This window comes from Scyliorhinus torazame, chromosome 14 (assembly GCF_047496885.1).
Source record: "Scyliorhinus torazame isolate Kashiwa2021f chromosome 14, sScyTor2.1, whole genome shotgun sequence".
Lineage (NCBI taxonomy): Eukaryota > Metazoa > Chordata > Chondrichthyes > Carcharhiniformes > Scyliorhinidae > Scyliorhinus > Scyliorhinus torazame.
Genome location: NC_092720.1, coordinates 9,833,300 through 9,856,445, shown reverse-complemented (window position 1 = coordinate 9,856,445; position 23,146 = coordinate 9,833,300). Strand labels below are relative to the sequence as shown.

Sequence of the window (23,146 nt, the reverse complement as noted above, 5' to 3'; positions counted from 1 at the left end):
TAGAGCGCACCTGGTTAAGGCCTCTCGACCCTTTGAACGCCTCAGTTTGGATTTCAAAGGCCCCCTCCCCTCCACCAATCGCAACGCGTACTTCCTGAACGTCGTTGACGAATACTCCCGTTTCCCTTTCGCCATCCCCTGCCCCGACATGACAGCGTCCACGGTCATTAAAGCCCTCGGTACCATTTTTACACTGTTCGGTTTCCCCGACTATATCCATAGCGACAGGGGGTCGTCCTTTATAAGTGACGAACTGCGTCAATTCCTGCTCAGCAGGGGCATAGCCTCGAGCAGGACGACCAGTTACAACCCCCAGGGGAACGGGCAGGTAGAAAGGGAGAATGGAACGGTCTGGAAGGCCGTCCTGCTGGCCCTCCGGTCTAGGAGCCTCCCAATTTCCCGCTGGCAGGAAGTCCTCCCGGATGCCCTTCACTCTATCCGGTCCCTGCTGTGCACCATCACGAATCAAACGCCTCACGAGCACCTCCTCCTCTTTCCTAAGAAGTCCTCCTCTGGAACGCCACTTCCGACCTGGCTAGCAGCTCCGGGACCCATTCTGCTCCGGAAACGTGTGCGGGCGCACAAGTCAGATCCATTAGTGGAACGGGTGCATCTCCTTCACGCCAACCCGCAATACGCCTATGTGGAGTACCCCGATGGCCGACAGGACACGGTCTCCCTGCGAGATCTGGCGCCCGCCGGAGCTACCCACACCCCCCCCAACGCCAATCACCACCTCCTCACTCCCGCCGGTTCATCCCGCAGCCACCCCCTTCCCGGGGGGTTCGGTTCTCCTCCCAGACCCGCCCAGGAGTAAGGACACAGGGCACAGCGCTACGCTCCCAGAGTCGACGGGCCAGTGCCATCACCACCACGCCCGAGACGATCGGAAAGGACGACCAGGGCGCCCATCCGGCTCATCGAATCACTTTAATTCTCAACGTTTTCAGTTATTGTGTCTTGTTATAGTTATGGCATCATCCGACCCTGTTTGGCCCGTTGGCCCAGTTGAAGCGATAATTTTGTGTTTTGTTCAAAGTTACGGCACAGTACCAACTCTGTAAACCCCTACCACCATGCGAACCACCATCCCGCCGGGTTTTCTATCAACAAGGGGTGAATGTGGTGGTATGTATTAGGGGTAATACGGTACACCACGTGTCGACAGCCTATTGGTGGAGGGATGCCAGGTCCTGATAGGATCTGCCACCTACTGGACTCCACCCAGAAATGCCGGTATAAGAACCCAGTTTTTCCTTCCATTTCCCTCAGCAGCAGCATTCTGTAACCACGCTGCTGGGGATAAAGTTCTGCTTAATAAAGCCTTCAATTGACATTACCTCAACCTGCCTCGCGTCATATTGACGGTGCTACAGGCATTGAACACTGAGACTGCTTGGTCTCTCTTTGTTAGTCCCGTTCCCTGAGTATTTCAGACCTGCCTCTATCACGGTCTAACATCTGTTTTATTTTCTTACCCATTTTGCATCTCCAGGTCCCAAGTCCCAACGTCTACACCATTGAGTTGAAACATGGAGAGTTCACCTGGAAAGTCAAGAGGAAATACAAACATTTTCAAGACCTTCACAGGGAACTTCTCCGATATAAAGCCATCCTGCGCCTGCCAATCCCAACACGCAGGTAATCTTAAACCTGGAACGCACCAACGGAAGTCGTAGTTGTCATAATATACACCAGTATATCATGGTGCAGACACACACTGATGGACACACAGTGGGACCAATCAACACACACAACATCGCTGCCAATCACCAGTTAGAGCACACACACTATAAAGAAGGGGGCGTCAGAGTTCCCGCTCATTCGGGATGCAGCTAGCTAGGAGGACAGAGCTCACAGCCTGCAACACAGACATTCACCATGTGCTGAGTGCATCGACTGGTTAGTACAAGGCAAAGGTCTTTAGTTAAAGCTAATATCGTGTTAACCCACAGTCAGAGTATGTTAAACAGTTAATGATTCAATAAAATAGTGTTGCACTATTTCAAGTGTTGGTGACCTGTATGTGTTCCACGGATCCCGAACACCCAACACATCATGATACCAGGAGTTGAGAGATATTAGCACTTCTTAGACCTACCTGCAAGTGATCTGCCTTCCGCCAGCATTCCGTCATCCTGCAACATGGACAACATCAGCCCACCGCCGCCGCTCCGCATCGCCGGCAACCTCGGGGCCAACTGGAAGATTTTCAAACAGCGCTTCCAGCTCTTCCTGGAAGCCACAGACAGGGAGGGCGCCCCGGATGCCAGGAAGATTGCTCTCCTCCTCTCCCCGGCCGGGGACCATTCCATCCACATTTTGAACTCTCTCACCTTTGCGGATGATGAAGATAAAACGAAGTTCAGGACGGTCCTCCTCAAGTTTGACACTCACTGCAGCGTAGAGGTGAATGAAAGCTTCAAGCGCTACGTGTTCCAGCAGCGTTTGCAGGGTAAGGATGAACCTTTCCAATCCTTTCTCACCCACCTCCGCATCCTTGAGCAGTCTTGCAGCTGCGGGCCCACCTCCGCCTCCATGATACGCGACCAGATCGTTTTCGGTGTTCAGTCGGACCCCCTACGACAGCAGCTCCTCAAAGTAAAGCAGCTCACCCTAGCGACCGCCATTGAGACCTGTGTCGTACACGAAAACGCCACGAGTCGGTATTCCCACATCCAAGCGGCTGAAACGCCGCAGCAATGTCCCCATGAGGCGGAACGCGTCCAAGTGATTGAGCACCTCCAGGGCCTCAGCCTGGATGAGGGCGGCCATTACGCGTCCTTTTCGCGGACTCCCACGCTTGTGCGCACCAAACGAGGGGACGGCGACGTCGAAGAATGCAATGCGCAGGCATGCACCACGCACGACTGCACCGTGCATGCATTGTGGCGCAGCGAACGTGCTGACGCTACGACGTGCGGCAACTGTGGCTCCGCCCATTTAAAACGGCAATGCCCTGCCAAATCTCGACAATGCCTACGATGTGGCAGACTTGGCCACTATGCTGCCTTCTGCCGAGCAGCTCAGCCTGCCAATTCATATCGCTTCAGCCAGCCTCGCAGGAATGTTCGGGCAATTCAACCCACGGTCACATAGTCCGATGCGGACCTCCCACACAGCAGTGACACCGAGGTCCCGAAGGCGCCTTTTCGAGTCGGTATCGTAACGAAAAACAGGCTGTCCCTGAAGCAAAGACACCAGCCGCTGTCGGTATACAGCATCGATCCAGACGATGAGTGGTGTGCCACCCTGACGGTCAACCGGTCCCAAATACGATTCCGCCTGGACACTGGTGCCTCCGCCAATCTCATTGCGCGGTCTGACTTCCAAAGCCTTTGTGTCAAACCAGCCATCCTTCCAGCAGCCTGCCAGCTATTGGATTATAATGGCAATGTAATTCCTGCTAGCGGCTCGTGCCAACTTGAAGTGACGCACAGGTCACGCAAAGCCATCCTTCCTTTTGAGATCATGGGCTCCTCGAAAGTCTCCCTGCTTGGCGCGCAGGCATGCAAGCTGTTGAACCTAGTTCAGAGAGTTCACTCTCTCTCTATTCTGATAACACGTCTGCCTTTCAGGACACCGACTTCAGGGCGCAACTTGACGCCATCATCGACCAGCACCATGACGTCTTCGAAGGCATGGGCACGCTCCCATATACCTACAAGATCTTACTGAAACAGAACGCCACGCCTGTGGTGCGTGCACCTCGCAGGGTCCCAGCACCCCTTAAGGACCGCCTCAAGCAGCAGTTGCCGGACCTCCAAGACCAAGGAGTGATCTCCAGAGTCACGGAACCAACCGACTGGGTCAGTTCCATGGTATGTGTAAAAAAGCCTTACGGCGAGTTGAGAATTTGCATTGATCCCAAGGATCTGAATCGCAATATCATGAGGGAGCATTATCCAATTCCCAAGCGCGAAGAGATCACATGCGAGATGGCTCGCGCCAAGCTCTTCACCAAATGCGACGCCTCGAAAGGATTCTGGCAAATCCAGCTCGACAAATCCAGCAGCAAACTGTGTACATTCAATACCCCCTTTGGCAGATATTGTTACAACAGGATGCCGTTTGGGATCATATCTGCTTCAGAAGTGTTCCATAGGATCATGGAACAAATGATGGAAGGCATTGAAGGTGTTTGCGTCTATGTCGACGATATAATCATTTGGTCCACCACCCCGCAGGTGTTAGTCGCCTCCAGCACGTGTTCAAACGCACACGTGAGCAGGGCCTACGCCTCAACAGAGCCAAATGCTCCTTCGGCCAGACGGAGCTCAAGGTCCTCGGGGACCACATCTCCCAATTGGATGTGCAGCTGGATGCGGACAAGGTAGCTGCCATCACAGCCATGAAAACACCAGAGGACAAGAAGGTGGTCGTCCGATTTCTGGGCATGGTCAACGTTTTAGGGAAGTTCATCCCTAACCTCGCCTCTCATATCACAGCTCTCAGGAACCTGGTCAGGAAGACGACAGACTTCCAATGGCTCCCTGCCCACGAGCGCGAATGGAGAGAACTCAAAACCAAACTCACCACGGCCCCGGTCTTAGCTTTCTTTGATCCAGCAAAGGAGACCAAAATTTTGACCGATGCCAGCCAATCCGGCATTGGGGCAGTGCTCCTTCAACGTGATGAGGCCTCATCATGGGCCCCCGTTGCATATGCGTCACGCGCCATGACCCCCACGGAACAGCGCTATGCGCAGATAGAAAAGGAGTGCCTGGGCCTTCTGACCGGTGTGGTTAAGTTTCACGATTATGTCTACGGACTTCCTCAATTCACCGTCGAGACCGACCATCGCCCGCTGGTCAATATAATACAGAAAGACTTGAACAACATGACGCCTCGCCTCCAGCGTATTCTTCTCAAGCTCCGGCGATACGACTTCCAGCTGGTATACACCCCAGGCAAAGACCTCATCATTGCTGACGCTCTCTCCAGGGCAGTCAACACTCCGTGTGACCCAGCGGGATTCGTCTGCCAGGTTGACGCTCATCTGGCCTTCGTGACCTCCAATCTACCTGCCACGGATGAACGCCTCGTCCATAATTAGCTGCGAGACAGCGGCTGACCCCTTGCTACAGCGTGTCATGCGCCATAACAGACGGGTGGCTCAAGGGCCTCAGTTCTATAATGTCAGAGATGATCTGGCGGTAGTAGACGGGGTTCTCCTAAAACTGGACCGCATTGTCATCCCGCATAGCATGCTCCAGCTCGTCCTGGAACAACTACACAAGGGCCACCTTGGCGTGGAAAAGTGCCGCCGACGGGCCCAAGAGGCCGTGCATTGGCCCGACATTAACGACGACAGAGCCAACACAGTGCTCAACTGCCCCATTTGTCAGCGCTTCCAGACCCTGCAGCCCCATGAGTTGGTCAAGTCACCTTGGACCAAGGTGGGCATCGACCTGTTCCACGCGCTGGGTTGAGACTATGTCCTGATTGTGGACTACTTTTCAAATTACCCGGAGGTGATACGGTTGCACAACATCACATCGTCTGCAGTCATCCGTGCCTGTAAGGACACCTTTGCTCGACACGTCATCCCACTCACGGTTATGTCGGACAATGGCCCCCTGCTTTGCAAGCCAGGAATGGTCCAACTTTGCCAGGCGGTACAATTTTGCCCACGTGACATCCAGTCCCCTGTACTCCCAATCCAACGGCAAAGCGGAGAAGGGCATCCACATAGTCAAACGGTTCCTCTGCAAGGCTGCCGATGCTGGGTCCGATTTCTACCTCGCCTTGCTGGCCTATCGCTCCGCCCCACTGTCCACTGGCCTGTCGCCAGCCCAGCTGCTCATGGGTCGCACCCTGAGGACGACGGTGCCGTCCATCCATGTCCCAGACCTCGACCACGTTCCGGTCCTTCGACGGATGCAGCTGTCTCGTGCACAGCACAAGGCGGCTCATGACTCCCGTGCAGCTGATCTCCCTGCTCTGGCTCCAGATGACAACGTCCGCATCCATCTTCCGGGTGGGGGCTGATCTGCAACCGCTGTGGTCCTTCGGCAGGTGGCCCCCCGCTCGTTCCTGGTTCGTCTACTGGAGGGCTCCAATCTGCGCGGCAATCGACGTGCCCTTCGTCTCGTTTCGCGCTCGCTACGTGATCCTCCGCCAGTGCCACGCCCTCCTGCTGACCCTGACCTGGACTATGCAGAGATTCCGGTCACTCTGCATCCTCCTCACCCTGACGCAGTCCAGCCCGCTCCTCAGCCGGCGGCTCTCGACCCACCCTTGAGGCGGTCAACCAGAATTCGTCGCCCACTCAGAGACTTAATTTGTGAACTTTGTGGACTTATGGACTTTCTGATTTGTTCTGTTCTTCCGTTTAATCGTTTACGTGGTTTGTATATTGTGTTCATCTCGTTATTCTTGTGACATTCTGTGTTTCTGCACCAGGCACCTTCCCATGTAAATAGCTTAGTTCTCATGTACATAGACCTGTAAATATTTCGCACACCCGTAGTCAGGGACATTCACCATACACTATTTATTGCCACGCAGGTACATATTTTATAAAAGGGGGGATGTCATAATATACACCAGTATATCATGGTGCAGACACACACTGATGGACACACAGTGGGACCAATCAACACATACAACACCGCAGCCAATCACCAGTGAGAGCACACGCACTTTAAAGACAGGGGGCATCAGAGTTCCCGCTCATTCGAGTTGCAGCTAGCTAGGAGGACAGAGCTCACAGCCTGTAACACAGACATTCACCATGTGCTGAGTGCATCAACTGGTTAGGACAAGGCAAAGGTCTTTAGTTAAAGCCAGTATCGTGTTAACCCACAGTCAGAGTATGTTAAACAGTTAATGATTCAATAAAATTGTGTTGCACTATTTCAAGTGTTGGTGACTTGTATATGTTCCACGGATCCAGAACACCCGACACATCAGTAGTCATGGGGTATGGGCTATTGAGGGGCTCGCTCCCAAATCTTACCTCTTTATCTCGCCTTTGTTTCTCCCCTGCTTCCTTTCTTTTTCCAGGCAGGAGCCTGTGGGAATGAGCATAGACCCTGCAAACACCCTCCCCCTTTCCCTCCGATTCACTACTGTCACCCTCGCCTGCCCCATCTTCCAGCCACGTTGCTGAGGCATCAGAGATGCAACCCCACTCGACTGGAGACTTTGAGGCGACTGCCCCAGAATCCTGAAAGAGTCACAGGTTTTGGGAGAGTTGGGGGCTGGAATCATGGAATTTACAGTGCAGAAGGAGGCCATTCGGCCCATCGAGTCTGCACCGGCCCTTGGAAAGAGCATCCTACTTAAGCCCACACCTCCACCCCCATCCCCGTAACCCAGTAACCCCACATAACCCTTTTTGGACACTAAGGGCAATTTATCATGGCCAATCCACCTAACATGGGCTGGTGAGCGGGCCGCATGAGTGACCCTCCTTTAACTCAGTGGGCTGCTAGATTGCAATCAGGCTTGCTCACTAACCTAGACCCTTGATTAAGATTGAATACATTTAATACACATCGAATATTTCATAACGAGTTATAGAAAATGCTGAATCATTTATATATTAATAGAACTGTCATCAACTTCTAATCTTAAAAACAAAATAAAAGTTTACGTTTTGATTGGACACGTTTTGATTGAATGCGTGGCTCTCACACTTTTCTCTTATTTTATTTTATTTTTATATAAATTTAGAGTACCTAATTCATTTTTTCCAATGTAAGTGGAAATTTAGCGTGGCCACTCATCCTACCCTGCATATCTTTGGGTTGTGGGGGTTAGACCCACAGAGACATGGGGAGAATGTGCGAGCTCCGGACAATGACCCAGAGCTGGGATCGAACCCGGGACCTCGGCGCCATGAGACAGCAGGGCTAACCCACCGCCCCACCTTGCTGCCCTCGGCTCTCACAGTTTTGTTTCTTTTTTAAAAAAAATTTGGAGTACCCAATTCATTTTTTCTAAAAAAAGGGACAATATGGCGTGGCCAATCCACCTGCCCTGTACATCTTAGGGTTGTGGGGGCGAAACCCGGGGAGAATGCGAAAACTCCACACGGACAGTGACCCGGAGCCGGAATCGAACCTGGGACCTCGTCTATGGCTCTCACAGTTAATGTCATGAGCAATCAGCACGCTCCTCGCTTCCCTCGCCCTCACTTTATGTGCAAATCACCTCAGTCAGACCGGTAGGAGAAAAAGTACAAGGACGGAAAGCAGTGACCCTGCACTTGGGCAACTGTCAACATAATGTCTCGAAGACCTGTTTCTTAACTTCCTGTTGAATCAATAGTTGCCAAATGTGTTGTAAACGCAGTAACTGGTCTTGCAATAGAGGAAGGGAAATGCCCACTGGACTCCGAAGTGGAGTTCCAATGAATTCTTGGGCAGGAGTGGTGTTGATAATTTAATTTTGCTTCACAAGATATCTCAGGCACACCTCAAAGCACCTCACAGGCAATTAAAGTATAATTGCACATTCTCCCCTTGTTTGCGTGGGTTTCGCCCCCACAACCCAAAGATGTGCAGGGTAGGTGGATTGGCCACGCTAAATTGCCCCTTCATTGGAAAAAATGAATTGGGTATACTGTATTTTTAGTAAAATGAAAATGAAAAAAAAAAGAAAATCGCTTATTGTCACAAGTAGGCTTCAAATGAAGTTACTGTGAAAAGCCCCTAGTCGCCACATTCCGGCGCCTGTTCGGGGAGGCTGGTACGGGAATGATGGGACCTTTAGACCTGTATATTGAAACATGAACCATTTAGTGTTAATCCTTAACTATTCATAGATCCCAGGTATTTTTTAAAATAGGCCAGCATTTATTGCCCATCCCTAATTGCCCTTGAAAAGGTGGTGGTGAGCTGCCTTCTTGAACCGCAGCAGTCCATCATAGTTTTGTCTTGCATGGATCTGTTTCTCTATGCAGGCAAGCCTCCAGAGTGACCTCGCTGAGCCAATTACCATGTGACTCTCTACATCATACCCCCAGTGCTGAGCAACTTTACGTACAACGGCATGCCAGCACATAACACTACATTTTCAGGTTCTGCTGGGTTTTACTTTTGGGATTATGGAATTTGATACATTTTCCCTTGAGGAGATTAAATAGATGGGTATCGTCCTAGACGGGACAAGTGAACACGTACTTGTGGAACTTTTGATCGGCTGAAGTGCTTTTTTCTTTCAGTACGCTTTTATGATAATGATGTCTTTGGCTTCCAGCTACACAGTGAGGAGACAGACGGTGAAACGAGGAGAGCCCAGGACTATGCCCACTCTGCCTCGCAGCTCCGAACACATCATTAGAGAGGAACAAATATCTAGCCGACGGGTACGTGTTATACGATGGTGCAGCTGGGTACATGTACTGCTGACAGTCCTGTGGAGGTGCCGATTACAGAACTGGACACTGGTGTCAGTTACATATCCAGATGCTGGATCCAGGCCTAGGTACACTGGCTCCCAGTCCGACACCACCTTGATTCTAAATTTGATCCGTCCTTGATTTCAAATCCTTCCACGGTCACTTCCCCTTCCTATCTCTGCAACACCCCCATCCTTTATCAGAATTCATTCATGGGAGATGGGTGTCGTTGGGTGAGGCCAGTGTTTACTGTCCTTTTGCTAGTTTCTCTTGAGGAGATGGTGGTGAGCTGTCTGCTTGGACCGCTGCGGTCCGAGTGGTGCAGGTATACCCAATGTGCTGTCAGGGAGGAAGTAAAATCCTTCAGTCATCTTAAACACCTGAGTTAAATCAGAGAGAGTGCAAGCCCAGTCTGCTCAATCTGGTCTTGCAATTTAACCCTGTTAAAGTCAACTGGTTGAGCAGAGACTATGGGTCGAAACCTCTGCCCCAGTGAGAGGTGGGGGAGGAGGTGGGAGGGTCTGAAACTTTAGTGCGTTGGCATTGGAGACAACACTTGACACTTTCCTGCCTCCATCTGAATTAAGTTCCGGATGGGAATGCCCATGGTTGACCTGCCCACTCCACCTCCACTTGAGTCCCTTTAAGTGGCCAGTGAACGACCGCTTAAAGGCCTCTTTCTGCCTCCGCTGAAACCTCCGCATCTGCAGGCGGTCCGGCTGACATATGGCCTGCACGCCTGGTAGAGCTGCGAGGGCCGCATGTCAGCTGGGGGAGGGGGCATGGGGAAAGTGGGTGGCCGCTGACATTGACCCCTCCCCTGCTACCCACTCCCATTTCCCTCCTCTCCACGTGACCCCCACCCTAAGAGTCACCCCCCGTCACGCAGCACCTACCAGTTTCCTGGGTTGCTCCATAATCCTGGGACTCTGCGGGGGGGGGCTGCTGATACGGCAGCAACCATGGCATCCTCTGATTGGCCAGAATCTCTTGGCAGGCGGGAGCGGGTGAGGTGCCATATCCCAGGGTCTTCGGTCGGGGGGGGAGGCCCAGGTTGTCCACGTAACTGCCTGATGAGCAGAAGAGAGAGCGGGGCCTCCTGTCTCTGAGTCAGCGTAGGAGTCTTGATGCTTTTTCAGGCAGTGCGTCAGACACCCGATGAAAATGGTAGATCCCCCCCCAAATCCTGTCCGAGATTTTGTGCTACATTGGGCAATAACCAAGTGGGTTGTCTCCAGCGTAGGGCAGACTTTAATATCTTCCTCCCAGGCAAATTTAATTGGGCTAGAAGGTATGGGACGGCATTTCCACCTCTGTTGCAACTAAGCCTAGGGTGGGAAGGCTGATTAATAACCACTTAAGTGCCTGCTCCTGCCTCACCGGGAGCCTGAATTAGCAAACTGTATTGAGTTTACTTGCAGGCACCCGGAGCGAAGGGTCGGTCCACCATTGCCAGTGTCATGTCGAGGAACCTGGCATCAGATTGCCCACTGGGAACCACCCTCTGCCCTTTTTTTTAATACAATTTACAGTGCAGAAGGAGGCCATTCGGCCCATCGAGGCTGCACCGGCTCTTGGAAAGAGCACCCTACCCAAGGTCAACACCTCCACCCTATCCCCATAACCCAGTAACCCCACCCAACACTAAGGGCAATTTTGGCCACTAAGGGCAATTTAACATGGCCAATCCACCTAACCTGCACATCTTTGGACTGTGGGAGGAAACCGGAGCACCCGGAGGAAACCCACGCACACACGGGGAGGATGTGCAGACTCCGCACAGACAGTGACCCAAGCCGGAATCGAACCTGGGACCCTGGAGCTGCGAAGCAATTGTGCTATCCACAATGCTACCGTGCTGCCCTTCTGACATCCCTGACAACTGCTCAGAGACAGAGATCCCCTCCCCACGACCCCTATCATGCCCTCACTCACCTGTGACCTGGGCCCCTCACTGGTCCTGGGCCCCTGGTAGGTATATTTCCGGCAACTACAACCCATGGAGCTGGCAGCAATGAGCAGCTGCTGACCTCGAGTCGGCTGGCAGCTCTCAACAGGTGCCCCCGGGGCTTGTGATCCTGGGGCAGATCCACCACCAGCCATTCAGGTGCCTGATTGGCGCTTAATGCTGCAGATCTTCCCCACAGGAGGTGGCACGGGTCACCCACTGGCTCTCAATCCGGCGGGCGAGACCTCCCTTCAGTTCCACCCCCAGTGCATACAACAACAACAACAACTTGCTTTCACATAGCCCCTTCATCCTAATAAAACATCCCAAGGTGCTTCATGACAATGTGATGAACGTTTGTCACTGAGCTACATAAGGTGACCAAGAGCTCAGTGTGATGCACGATCAATAAATATTAAAATAAGGTTGTAACATAACTGAAGGCTTTAATAGACTAGAACTGTTCCCCAGCAGCTTCGGTACAGAATGAGGGCTGCTAGGACGGCACCGGTTCTTATACCCCGCCTGTCAGGGCGGAGCTACATACTATACAGCCAATGGTAAACTCCTAGGTTTAACCAATGGGCTTCAGCCTCTCGGGTACTGCAATACCTGATAATACCACACAGTGAAAGAGATTCGTTTTGACCGGAATTCCAAAGGAAGAGCGAGACTTGGGCCTTGGGGAGAGAATTCCAGAGTCTAGGTCCTAGGCAGCTGAAGCCATGGCTGTCAATATTGGGTTAAAGCCAGGGATGTACTGAGGTCAGAACTGGAGGAGCGCAGAGATCTCAGAGGGTGGTTGAAGGTTAAGAGTCACAGGGTGGGACAGAGTAGGTGAAGTGGCCAATTTTAAAAGTACATTTGTAGGGCAGCACGGTGGCGCAGTGGGTTAGCCCTGCTGCCTCACGGCGCCGAGGTCCCAGGTTCGATCCCGGCTCTGGGTCACTGTCCGTGTGGAGTTTGCACATTCTCCCCGTGTCTGCGTGGGTTTCGCCCCCACAACCCAAAGATGTGCAGGCTAGGTGGATTGAACAGACTAAATTGCCCCTTAATTGGAAGAAAAAGTTAATTGGGTACTCTAAATTTATTTTTTTTAAAGTACATTTGTGAACTAGTTGGGCTTTTACAACGATCCAACAGCTTCATGGTCACAATTAAGAGTTGTTTACTGCCTGATTTATTATTTATATTAAACTGATTTGAAATTTTTATACTGTCGTTATTGATTTATTTACGATTATTTATTGGCGAGTTGGGCCTAGAACTCATACTTTGTGGATCATTCACCCTGTAACATAACCACTCTGTTACTGTGCCTGATGGGCATTGGTGTTCCTGGGCCTGTATTCTGACACACGCTCTCCACAGAGGGTCCTCTCTGCTCGAGACATCAATGTGGGCAACTTAGCTCTCTTATCATCCAGGTTTTCTGAAATTCTTTCCTTCCCTCTACAGAAGCAACTGGAAGATTACTTGACCAAACTGCTGAAGATGCCCATGTACCGGAACTACCACGCCACGGTAAGGCCTCTCTCTGCGGCACCTGTTCTGCCTGCCGATTGAGGCATTGGCTCGAGGCCGAGGGCGGAAGTGAAGGATCCGTTGGCATTCTGCTGGCAGGAGGTTTTCCACCACAGTTCCTTGCTGGCCAGCATCACTCAAATGGCGGCACGGTGGCGCAGTGGTTAGCACTGCTGCCTCACGGCGCCGAGGTCCCGGGTTTGAGCCCGGCCCCGGGTCACTGTCCGTGTGGAGTTGGCACATTCTCCCCGTGTCTGCGGGGGCTCTCACCCCCACAACCCAAAGCTGTGCAGGGTAGGTGGATTGGCCGCGCTAAATTGCCCCTTAACTGGGAAAAAAAATGGATTGGGTGCTCTAAATTCATTTTTTTGGAAATCACTCAAACAACAAAATGGCTTCTGCTGCCAACAGACACACTTGATTCCGGAACATTCAACCGAATGTGCTGGTGACGCAGGTGCAGGAGAGAATGGAGGGGGCGGCCATTTTGGGTACAAGAGGGGAGTCTGGTGGGAGGGAGAGTTTCGAGTCAGGTTGGATGGTGGACCTTAATAGGCGGGGGGGGTTCAGAAACCCCTGGTGAGGGTTGTTTTCAGCAGTTTCAGTGCCCCATCTCCTGGGCAAGTTTAATGACTCACTGGCGCAGGGGGGGTGGCTGGGCACGCTGGCTCAGGCATCCATCTCTTTCATCTCGAAGAAGTAGAGGATCAAATGGAGTGTGGGCCTTACAGGTCCATCTCCCTGTCAAACACCGATGTGAAGTTGCTGGCTGAGGTGCTGGCGAGCTGGCTGGAGGGGTGCGTGCCGGAGGTGGTCTCTGAGGATCAGACAGGTTTTGTAGAATGGAGGCACCTGTTTAGAACCTCGGATGGTTTGGGTTGTGGCCAATGATCATTTTGTGGGATTCCTGTATGCTGCCCCCAAGGCAAATGTAAGGATGAACACGATGAGCTTGGAATATTTTCAGCTACATAGGGGCACGAGACAGGGATGCCCGCTACTGTTGGCTATCGAGACTTTGGCTATTGCGTTCCGGGCATCAAGCGAGTGGAAGGGCGTTGAATGGGCAGGTAGGGAGCAGAGGGTGTTATTGTACACAGATGATCTGCTGTTATATGTTTCAAATCCGCGGGGGTGTATGGGGAAAATAATGGACATATTAAGGAATATTAGGGAATTTCAGCGCCTCCTCTGGGTATAAATCAAGTGGGGAAGGAGTGAGGTATTCCCAGAGATCGTCCAGGGGAGGAATGCTCATTTAGCAGCCCTGTCATTTAACCTGGCCAAAACAGGTTTCCGGTATCTAGGTATTCAGGTGGCCAATGGTGGGGCCACGATGAGTAAGTGGAATTTGCTGGTTTAGCAGAGGGGGTAACAGGGGATTTGAAGAGGTGGTACACACTGCTGCTGTCCTTAGCGGGGAGGGTGCAGACTATAAAGATGTACATTACCCCGAGCTTTTTATTTGTTTTCCAGTCTCTTCCAATATTCCTTCCAAAGGTGTTCTTTCGGAGGGGTAGGCAAGTTAATCATGGCATTTGTATGGGCAGGTAAGATGCCCAGGATTTGGAGGGCCTTTTTTGCAGAGGGGACGGCAAATGGGGTGGGGTGGGAGGGGGTGAGGGGGGGCGTGGGGGGGGGGGGGAGGGGGGCTGGCACTCCCAAAAGCCGCTACATTATTATTGGGCAGCAAATGTGGAGAAGGTGCGATGGTGGTAGGGGGGGAGGGGTTCAGAATGGGTACAGATGGAGGAGGCTTCCTGTATGGGGGCTGTTAAGGGCCTTGGTAATGGCCCCACTCCCACTCTCCCCAGGGAGCTATACCAACACCCCGGTCGTGGCGTCATCCCTCAAGATATGGAACCAGCTGTGGCGGCACTTTGGAACAGGGGGGTATGTCAGTTTTGGCCCCAATATGCGGTAGTCATAAGTTCAGACCAGCCGGGATAGACGCGACATGCGGGTGTTGGCATCGGGAAGGGGTCAGGGATCTGTTTGTAGAAGGGAGGTTCGCGAGGCTGGAGGAGTTGCAGGAGAAGTCCCAGCTGCCAAGGGGGAGTGAATTCAGGTACATGCAGGTGAGGGACTTTGTGCGTAAGGAGCTTGTTCCCTCAGCTGTTGAGGTAGACCTTCCTGGATTGATTGTTAACTAAGGACGAGCTGGGGGAAGACAAGATTGTGGATATTTATGGGTGTTTCTTGGAAATGGAGAAGGTGCCAGTGGAGGAGACAAGATGGAAGTGAGAGGGGGAGCTGGGGATAGAGCTGGGGGTGGGGCCTGGAGAAAAATTATGCACACGGTGAATTTGACATCATCCTGCTCTAGGATGGGCCTGATACAGTTTAAGGTGGCGGACAGGGCCCCCGATAACTGAGGTCATTTGAAGGTCTTCTTCACTGTGGTTGAGGAGGGGCGTGAGAGGCGCGGGGGGCCTGCGAATCATACTCATAGGCTCTAGTCTTGCCCGAAGTTAGGGGGATTCTGGGCATAGGTTTCCCGGACAGTGTCGGAGGAGAGTATGGAGTTCAGGATGGCTCTGAGCCCATTGGTGGTGATTTTCGGAGTTTCGGAGTCGCCGGAGGGGAAGGAGGCCGATGCCCTGATCTTCGCCACTCTGACTGCCCGGCGGCGAATCCTATTGGGACGGAGGCCGGCGGTGCCACAGAGGGTGTCGGCGATGCTGGGGGATTATGGCAGAGTTCTTACAACTGGGGAAAATTAAATTTGCTTTTAGAGGGTCGGAAGGAGGTTTTTATGCGAGATGGAGGCACTTTCTGTCTCTATTCAAGGATCTGTTTGTTGCCAGCGAGTGGGCGGGGGTTGTTTTGGGGGGGATTACTGCCGGGGGATTACTAACGTTGGTTAGTGAGGGGAGAAATAGGGGAAAATAATTTTGTAATTTGGTTGTGTCTTGTTGATTTTTTAATTTGTTGACTGTACCTGGAATATAATCTGGCCCTCCCCACCAGCGTGATCTTCCTGCTGTCCCGTGTCTGCCAGGGTGAACCAAAAAACCCCGGCAAAGAATCTGTAACACCGGACAGCTCAAATGTTGCTTCCTTGAAATGATACGTAATTCACATGCTGAACCCGAATTTAAAAAATCACACCCACAGTTCTGGAAAATCGTTGACCCCTTTATAGATCCACCAACAGGGAGCATTAGCAGAACATGGCAGGATCCTGGGTTGGGGGTGCGGGGGGGTTCTTACCCAGGCTGAATCTCCAGCGCAGTGCTGAGGGGGTGCTGCAGTGATGGACGTGCATCTTCTGGATGTGAATTTCGAAGATCCCGTGACAATGTTTCACAAAAGAGAAGGGGAGTTACTCAGTGCCCTGGTTAGCATTTCACCCTCAGTCAGCATCACCAAAAGCAGGTTATTGCCTGGGCCATTAGCACATTGCTGGTTGTGTGATCTTGCTGTGTGTAAATTGGCTGCCACATTTCCTTATGCGAGGGCACTGATTGCATTTCATTGGCTGGGAAGTGTTTTGAGGTGTCCCGTAGATGTGAAAGGTTCCGAATATATGCAAATTATCTCTCTTCTGTCTGCAGATGGAATTTATTGGCGTCAACCAGCTGTCGTTCATTCATCATTTGGGACCAAAAGGCGTGTAAGTGAAAATAAGACCATAAGACAAAGGAGCAGAAGGCAGCCATTCAGCCCATTGTGTCTGCACGGGCATTGCAGTGAGATCCTGACTGATCTGATAGAATCCTCAACTCCACTTTCCCATCTTCCCCCCATAACCATTGATTCCTTTACTGATTAGAAATCAGTAAGAACACCAGGTTAAAGCCCAACAGGTTTGTTTCAAACACTAGCTTTCGGAGCACTGCTCCTTCCTCAGGTCCACATCATTAGAAACCGGCCTCTCCCTGCCTTCTTAAGCCTACTTAACGACCCATCCCCCTCAGATCTCTGCAGTAAAGAATTCCACAGATTCACTACCTTCTGAGAGACGAAATTCCTCCTCATCTCTGTCTTATATGACTCCTTACTCTGAGATTATGCCCTCTGGTCCTCGACTCTCCCACCCCGCAGAGGGATCAACCTCTCAGCGTTTACCCTGCCAAGCCCCCCTGAGAATCTTATATGAATCAATAAGGTCACCTCTCATTTTTCTGAACTCCATTGAGTACAGTCCCAATCTACTCAGCCCCTCCCCATAAAAAAATCCCTCCATACCCGGGACGAGCCTAGTGAACCTTCACCGGACTGCCTCCAATGCCAGTATATCTTTCCTCAGATAAGGCAACCAAAACTGTTCACAGTATCCTAGGTGTGGTCTAACATTCCCGGCTGGGTCACTGTCTGTGCGGAGCCTACACGTTCTCCCCGCGTCTGCGTGGGTTTCCTCTGGGTGCTCCGGTTTCCTCCCACAGTGCAAAGACGTGCGGGTTAGTTAGGTGGATTGGCCATGATAAATTGGCCCTTAGTGACCAAAAAAGGTTAGGAGGGATACGGGGATAGGGTGGAAGTGAGGGCTTGGGTGGGTCGATGCAGACTCGATGGGCCGAATGGCCTTCTTCTGCACTGTATGTTCTATATGTCTATAACTAGTGCCTTGTATAGTTTTAGTAGGACTTCCTATTTTTGTACTCCATTCCGTTTGAAATAAAGGCCAATGTTTCACGTTCCTTCCCAATTACCTGATGGACTTGTATGCGAGCTTTTTCTGATTTATGCAAGAAACCCCCAGATCTCTGTGTGCTGCAGCTTTCTGCAGTCTTTCTCCATTTAATTCATATTTAGCACCTTTATTCTTCCTTCCAAAGTGCAGAATTTCACATATTCCTGTACTATATTCCATCAGCAAAGATTTTGCTCATCCCCTTAACCTGTCTGCATCCCTCGGAGACTCTTTGTGTCATCCTCACCACTTGTCTTCCCACCTATTTTTGTGTCATCCACAACCTTGGCAATAGTGCATTCACTTCCCTCGTCCAAGTCATTTATATATATTGTAAATAATTGTGGCCCCAGCACGGATCCCTGTGACACTCCACTAGTTACAGGCTGCCATCCTGAAAATGCTCTTCTCCCAACTCTGTCTTCTAGCAGTTAGCCAATCCACTGTCCAGGCTCATATACTACTCCCAACACCATGGGATCTTATCTTATTAAGGAGCCTTTTATGCAGTACCTTATCAAACACCTTTTGGAAATCCAAGTATATCACATCTACAGGTCCCCCTTTATCTATCTTGCTCATTACCACCTCAAAGAATTCAAATAGATTTGTCAGGCATGATTTCCCCCTCATGAAGCCATACTGACTCTGCTTGATTATATTCTGCATTTCTAAGTGCTCTGCTATTACATCCTTCATAATGGACTCTAACTTTCCCAATGACAGACGTTAAGCTCACTGGCCTATAATTACTTGTTTTCTGTCTCCCTCCCTTTTTGACAAATGGTGTTATATTGGCATTTTTCCTATCCTCTGGGGCTTTTCCAGAATTTGAGGATTCTTGGGATATACTACCAGTGCATCCACTATCTCTGCAGCTACTTCCTTTAATATCCTAGGATGCAGCCCATCAGGTACAGGGGAACCATCACTCTTTAGCCCCATTAGTTTCCCTTGTACTTTTCCTCTAGTGATGGATGGGAACGGTGGCGTTTTACAACCGAAAAAACGGCGCAAAACGGCCACCGATCCTCCGCCTGGTGAGGGGCTAGCAGGCAGACTCTCTATCTATTGATGCGGCCGGAGAATTGCCGTGTCTGTGGCCGCGCATGCGCACGGAGGCGGCCTGCAGCGGCCGTGCCGTGCAATACGGTACCGGCCGCACGCGGACCCAGCCTGCCAAATAGTGCCCCCCCTTTGGCCAGGCTCGCCACCCCCGGACCTCCCCCCCACCAGTGCCCACGGATCGACTCCCCTGCCCCCCCAGACTGTGGCGGCACTGGACTTAGTCCGCAGCTGCCACGCCGAGTTCCCGGAAAAAAATACCAGAGCCAATGGGGATTCTCCGTCTGATCGGCAAACGCGACTTCGGCGTCAGAGACCGGAGAATCCCGCCCATTATATTTATTCCCTCTCCCTCTTTTGCCCCTTGATTACTTAGTCTTTTTGGAATGTTATTAGTGTCACGAAGACTGACACAAAATAATTGTTTCACTGCTCTGACATTTCCTTGTTTCCCATTATTATTTCCCCGGTCTCATTCTCTAAGGGGACTCTGTTCACTTTGGTCTCTCTCTTCCTTTTTATATATTTAAAGTAGCTCTTGCTGTCTGTTTTTATATTACTCACTGGTTTACCCTCATTGTATATCTTCTACCTCTTTAATTTTTTGGCCATATTTTGTTAGTTTTTTAATCTTTCCCAAACCTCCGGATTACCACTAATCATTGCCACATTGTATAATCTTTTTCTTCCAGTGTAATACTATCCTTAACTTCCTTGGTTAACAATTATTGATTTGCCCCCTTCCTGGAATCCTCCTTCCTCACTGGGATATATCTTTCTTGCGAGTCATGAACTATTTTCATAAATGCCCGGCATTGCTGAGCATAAGAGTGTGATCTTCCCAAAAGTGGACGAAGTCCCCCAAGCGAGCGCGTTTAGCCGCGTGTTTCCCGGCACTCGCAGTGCGAAGAAACTCATGGCTATTCAGCGAGACTCGGTTTGAATAAGGGACCTGAGCGGGGAATGCACGGCCGAGGCCGCATGTAGCCCCCTTTTTGTACAATGGGAGCTCTACTCGCCGGAACTCCCCATGTGATAAGAGATCAGGACATCATTTCTATCAGTTCGTCAATCTTCTATCCATACTGATAGAACCCAACATCATGAACCTCCCCCCACCCCCCCAACCCGAACGCAACATGAGAGAGCCCCCGCACCCCCAACACCCACACCGGGCAACCCCTGCCCAATCGCGTGCGTGCAGAAAATACCATTTTGGCACCTCAGGTTACAGGAAGAAAACTACACGGAGGGAAATCAGCGGAATGTGGTGACTCTGCATGTGGGCAATGGTCACCAAATTGTCTCGCGGCTCACACTCAGAACCCAGATGGGCCCCCGGGGTTGTAGGTTGCCCCACATGCACACAAACATCGTTAAGCCTCTTGAGACGTCCTCACTCAACTGCATCAAAAAGAGGATTAAGGGGAGACTTACGAGAGGCCTTCCAAATTGTGAGGGGGTTTGATGGGCTCAATAAGGAGAAACTGTTTCCGGTGGTGGGGTGGTCGGTAAGCAGGGGGGCCGCAGATTGAGGAGGATGGGCAGAAAAAGCAGAGGTGAGGGGAGGAGAATTTCTTCACACAATGATTTGCGATGATCCTGGATGTGTTGTCGCTGGAAGGAGCTCCAATCAGAATTTTCAAAAGGGAATTGGACAGATACATGGACACGAACAATTTGTGGGCAAGGTGCAGACAGAAGGATAGTAAAAGGATAGGGGTTTCAAACAACAGGCAGAGAGATGATGGGGCGATTCTCCGAGCCCCGCCCCGTGCGGAGAATCGGCGCCGATTCTCCAGCCGGATGGGCCGAGCGGCCGCGCGGATGCGAGAGAGTCCCGCCGGCGCCGTTCACCCCTGGTCGCTGCCGGCGGGAACTCTGCGGGAACGGTCGGGAGGGCAGCCTGTGGGGGGGGGGGGAGGGGGACTCCTTCACCGCGGGGGGCCTCCATGGGGTCTGGCCCGCGATCGGGGCCCACCGATCGGTGGGCCGGCCTCTCCACCCCCCCCGGGCCTACGTTCTGGCGCGGCCGGCCCCTGAACACCGACTCCACCTTGAGTCGGGGCCACGCGCTAAAGAAATCCCCCGCGCCATCCTGCGCATGCGCAGGATTGAGCTGGACCAACTGCGCATGCGTGGGTGGGGGCCAGAACCGTCCGTAACCGGGCCCGCGTCGCGCCGTCGTGAAACGCCACGTGTTCACAACGGCGCAAACTTTTGGGCCCAATATTGGAGAATCCCCCCGATGAGCAAGTGGCTCCCTTATCATCCGATGGATTTCCAAATAAGATTGCAAATGAATTTATTCTCAGCCTCACCACTGGACCTGCTGTTTATCCTTGTTGGCCGCCGTTTTCCCTTCACACCATACATCTTTAAGTGGAAATTCCCACCGATTGGCCACAGGGGTACAAAGATATGTGAGTTTGTGTGCGTGCGAACTGCCCAACAATCATCAAACAGGTGTTACATGAAACTTGGACGAATAATCGTCACAAAAACACAAAAAGTTTTGCAATGAATGCCAAAAGCATTTTTAAAAAAATTGCTGAAGACCATTTGTTTTCATGCTCCGGTTATGTTCCTCCCCGCGTTTTGTTCTGGGCAGTGCCCTGGACATTTTCTCCAATTCCTGGGCAATCCTCAAGGGTTGGCAACCCCTAATCTCCAGATTGCAACCAATCGGTTACAACCAGATACCACCCCCCCCTTCCCCCCCGCCCCGCCCCCCACCCTCCCCCCCCAACTGCCAAAGTAGCCCATGAAATTAGCCCATTCATGTTTTGCTGGAGATATTTCCTCATGTTCTGGATCACTGCCATTAATCAGAATTCCTTCTCCTTTGTAGGGAAGGCTTTGTCATGAAACGCTCCGGGGGTCACAGAATTCCAGGACTCAATTGTTGCGGGAGGAGTCAAATATGTTATCGTTGGTCCAAGAGGTAGGTAACATTGCCATTCGTTAGTCTTCTGTCGGTTAATGTGACATCCATGGAGAGAAGGATAGCTGCTAGGACAGCAGCTTCAACATGTCCCCTTGTGCTGATGTGAACCAGTTCAACAACAGCAAGTTGAATTTATATAGAACCTTCAGCATCCCAAGGTGCTGAACCGAAGTTATTGTCACGCAAACTTTCGCATTGAGCCACATATAATGAAAGGCGATTAAAGCCTTGGTTTTCGAGAGAGGTTTTCAGAGGGGGAGAGGTGGAGAAGTTTGCGGAGACAATTCCTGAGCTTAGGGCCCAGGCAGCTGAATGCACGGCCGCCGATGGTGGAGTGTTACAATTGGGTATGTGCAAGAGACCGGAATGAGGGTACGGCTTTCAGGTGGATGACATGTTAGGGGGGGGGCGAGGCTGCGGAGTTGAGAATCTTAAGATTGAAAACCTGGTGGACCGGGGGCCCATGTGGGTCAGTGAGGTGTGTGAATGGGATTTGGTGTGAATTAGATTAGGGTACGGGTAACACAGTTTCGGGTGAACTGAAATCTAAAGAATTTGGAAGATGGGAGGCTGACCAGGAATGGGTTAGAGTTGTCAAGTCTGGAAGTAACAAATTAGACAGTGATATGCAGCTAAGCATAGGGAGGGGAGGGGAGGGCAGAGCGAGCTCAGTCCATTTGATGCAACTGATTGTATTCTCCATGAGGTCCTCGCTTTGGGGGTCATGTCCAGAGACCCCAGAAGACAGCAGCACAGGGATTTAAGGTGGCTACGGAGGCCTATGGGATACCTGCCTTTATTAGCCGAGGCGAAGAGTATAAGAGCAGGGAGGTTGTGATGTATAAAACGCTGGCTAGGCCCCAGCTGGAGCACTGTGTGCAGTTCTGGTGGCCACACTATGGGGAGGGTGTGATTGCACTGGAGAGGGTGCAGAGGAGATTCACCAGAATGTTGCCTGGGCTGGAGCGTTTCAGCTATCAAGAGGGTCTAGTTAGGCTGGGGTTGTTTTCCTGAAAGCAGCGAAGGCTGAGGGGGGGGGGGGCCTGATTGAGGTGTACAAAATGATGAGGGACGTGGATAGGGTGGACAGGAAAGAACCTCTCCCCATAGCAGCGGGGTCAATAACCAGGGGGCAGAGATTTAAGTTCAGGGTCAAGGGATTTAGACAGGATGTGAGGAAAAACGTAAGCTCCCAGAGGGTGGTGGCAATCTGGAAGGGTGGTAGAGGCGAGAACCCTCACAACACTTCAGAAGCATTTTGATGAAGACTTGAAACACCGTAGCATACAAGGCTACGGACCAAGAGCTGGAAAATGGGATTGGAATAGACAGGTGTTTGATGGCGGGCACAGACACGATGGGCGAATGGCCTCTTGCTGTGCGGAATAACTCTATGACTCTTAATTATCTCCTTTCAAGGCCGTAGGGTTTACTTTAACCTGAAAACTCGGTGTTGGACTGGACAGAGGGTGTTGGAGTGTCCGATCTGAATGCTGTTCCTGTGCTTTTCTCCACAGATGGTTAGCGGTGAAAGATTCTTTTCTCTTGTACATGAAGCCAGACTCTGGCGCCGTCGCCTTTGTTCTGCTTGTGGACAAAGAATTCAGCATCAAACTGGGTGCCAAGGACACTGAGACTAAATACGGCATCAGGATCGAAAACCTGTCCAGGTATGGC

At 51.6% G+C, this 23,146-nt stretch overlaps 1 protein-coding gene across 5 annotated transcripts in view; it reads left to right on the top strand.

Annotated features, from left to right (window-relative positions):
- LOC140389515 (phospholipase D1-like) overlaps nt 1-23,146 on the top strand; it is a 241,251-nt gene that overhangs the window by 126,508 nt on the left and 91,597 nt on the right. For all 5 annotated transcript variants that reach the window (XM_072473686.1, XM_072473684.1, XM_072473685.1 and 2 more), the window contains 6 exons: nt 1,496-1,641; nt 9,208-9,316; nt 12,756-12,821; nt 16,379-16,437; nt 21,374-21,466; nt 22,987-23,139. In XM_072473686.1, coding sequence (XP_072329787.1) covers nt 1,496-1,641; nt 9,208-9,316; nt 12,756-12,821; nt 16,379-16,437; nt 21,374-21,466; nt 22,987-23,139 — 626 coding nt within the window. The remainder of the gene's footprint in view (nt 1-1,495; nt 1,642-9,207; nt 9,317-12,755; nt 12,822-16,378; nt 16,438-21,373; nt 21,467-22,986; nt 23,140-23,146) is intronic.